Source organism: Alternaria alternata, assembly GCF_001642055.1.
Source record: "Alternaria alternata strain SRC1lrK2f unplaced genomic scaffold CC77scaffold_65, whole genome shotgun sequence".
NCBI classification, from domain to species: domain Eukaryota; kingdom Fungi; phylum Ascomycota; class Dothideomycetes; order Pleosporales; family Pleosporaceae; genus Alternaria; species Alternaria alternata.
This window is the reverse complement of record NW_017306254.1, coordinates 1-2080: the sequence shown is the minus strand read 5'-3', so window position 1 is coordinate 2080 and position 2080 is coordinate 1. Positions and strand designations below refer to the sequence as shown.

Below are 2080 nucleotides of genomic sequence, written 5' to 3'. Positions count from 1 at the left end.
TACTCTATCTTGTCTATCGCTCTTATACCTACAACCTCTAGCACTAGCTTTATAGCTATTACCATCGCGTTCGTAAAAATCTGCCCCTATATCTCTTCTCTATGTCTCTTGCCTAGCCACGCTGCATATGCCTCGTCACCTATCTCCCTAAACCCCGACTCTCCTATTGTTTGAATCCCTTTTCTTGTCAGCCGCGCTGCGTACGCTAGCGGTACTACTACATTCGGCCACTGACAACGCTTGTCTATTCCTTCTCGTGTTGCGCAGTATCTCTGACTTACCTAGCACCGCCGACAGTTGTTTCTCACGGTCCGATCCACAATCTTCCTTCGGAACTGATTAGCCTCCTCTCTAGATGCCCTCTCCTACGCCGTGCACTGCATCGCCCGGTGCCTTCTCCATTGCCCCTCCTCTCTTGTCTGATACTCCTGTCTAACGAGCCAGCATATCGCACATCCGTTTCGCAGCTCCGTAAATGTCTCCTCTACAGCGGCCCATTCCTGCGCCCAATCTACGTGCTCCTCTATCTATACCTCCTCCCCCTCTCCGCATCGATCGCATCCCGCTGCCTCAATGTCCCGACAGCTCACCCCTCTTTGATCCAAGTATGAGCTCATCAGCTCTCGTCGACATCTACTGCCAATTAAAAACTGTCCTATCGCCAGCACATCAATCTCGTCCTTCTCCCTCTCTATCGCCTTCTCTACCTCCCCATGCTCTACTAGCACCACTACATCAAATTGCTCTCCCCCTCTTCCTCCGCGACCACTTGCCTGCGCAAAGTCACTCATGCTCCACGGCATGCCTACGTGCAAGATATACACAATCCCCGCAAAGTCTACCCCCGTTCCGAGCGCAGACGTTGCCACAATTATCCCACCCCTCTCTACCCACTCTTGTAGCTGGTCTCCACGATCTACCACATCTGCGTGATAATGAGCGCACCTGAGTTCCTCTGCAATTGCCTCGCACTGCGGCTTACTCTTACAGTATACAACCCCCTTCTGCCTGCTCCGCTGCAGCCTCTCTGCCTATCGCTTACATATGAACAACGCTGTGTCCTGAAGCTTGCCACGCTGACACCACGACACAAAGTACCGCGCGTTCGGCCGTACTGTGCTTGCCCGTACGTATGTTGCGTGACGCACAAGCATACTTGACTTAAGTTCTATCTCTCGCAGCGGCGGCAATGTTGCTGTCAATATTACAATCGGGCATCTGAGCAGCCGCAAGTTCTTCACCGTTAACAGCTTCTCCCGCCAGTGCGTTGACGTAAACACGAGATGACACTCGTCAATCACGACTTGGTGCAGCAGCCCCTTTGCCTTGAGCGTCCTCGCGTACCCCAAAAAGTTGCCGCCGCTTTTAATATCGCCAGCTACGTCTGCGCTGACTACGACCACAGATGCCGGATCGTTCTCGCCGTACTTCCACTCTATGCAGTCGACGCCGCACCGCTGAATCCGCCCGACTAAGTCTTCAATCAACGCTCGGTACGGTACAACAACAACCGTTACGCCTGTCTCCTCCACGCAAGCCGGCAGCGTAAATAGCAAGCTCTTGCCCCCGCCCGTTGGAAGCACGACAATAAGCGGCGTCTGCTTCTCTAGCACAGCGTGCAAAGCCTGCTCCTGCTCTACCGATCGAAAGCCGACGTCTTGCTTGCCTAGCACCTGTTGCAGCCCCCGGTGTATAGCATCGGCCCGCGGGTCTAAGACACGGACCTCCTTCTCTTTCGGCAGCCTGACAAGCGCTGACGTGCTGTTTCGCATCGGCCTCTTTGTCGTTCTGCTCGGCTCGACGTACTTAGTTGCGCTCCTATCTACCCCTAAGAAGCGGTGCCATGCTACGCTAAGCTGCCGGAACGCATCAATCGACCGTACGCTGAGATGCTTAACGATATCGATCGGTACGCTGTAGTTGCCTACACCTATTGCTGTCGTCCGCGAGTTCTGCAGCTCGATGATATCCTCTTGCTCCTCGTCTACTTCAGATTTGTCTAACTCTCCAATCTCGTCTTGATATCCCTTGCTAAACGACTCCCCCACCTTAACTCTTCCGATCCCTACAGCTGTATGAC

The 2080-nt window shown here is 53.8% G+C and overlaps 2 protein-coding genes across 2 annotated transcripts; both read right to left on the bottom strand.

Moving 5' to 3' along the window:
* Positions 1–527: 527 nt before the first annotated feature.
* Positions 528–1004, bottom strand: CC77DRAFT_951496 (P-loop containing nucleoside triphosphate hydrolase protein; the record flags this gene model as incomplete). The annotated part of the gene is made up of 1 exon (XM_018535385.1): positions 528–1004. A coding segment is annotated over one exon (477 nt), but the record flags the coding sequence as incomplete, so codon positions are not given.
* A 57-nt stretch (positions 1005–1061) lies between these two features.
* On the bottom strand, positions 1062–1682 carry CC77DRAFT_897424 (hypothetical protein; the record flags this gene model as incomplete). The annotated part of the gene is made up of 2 exons (XM_018533547.1): positions 1062–1155; positions 1345–1682. Coding segments are annotated over 2 exons (432 nt in total), but the record flags the coding sequence as incomplete, so codon positions are not given.
* Between the last annotated feature and the right edge of the window lie 398 nt (positions 1683–2080).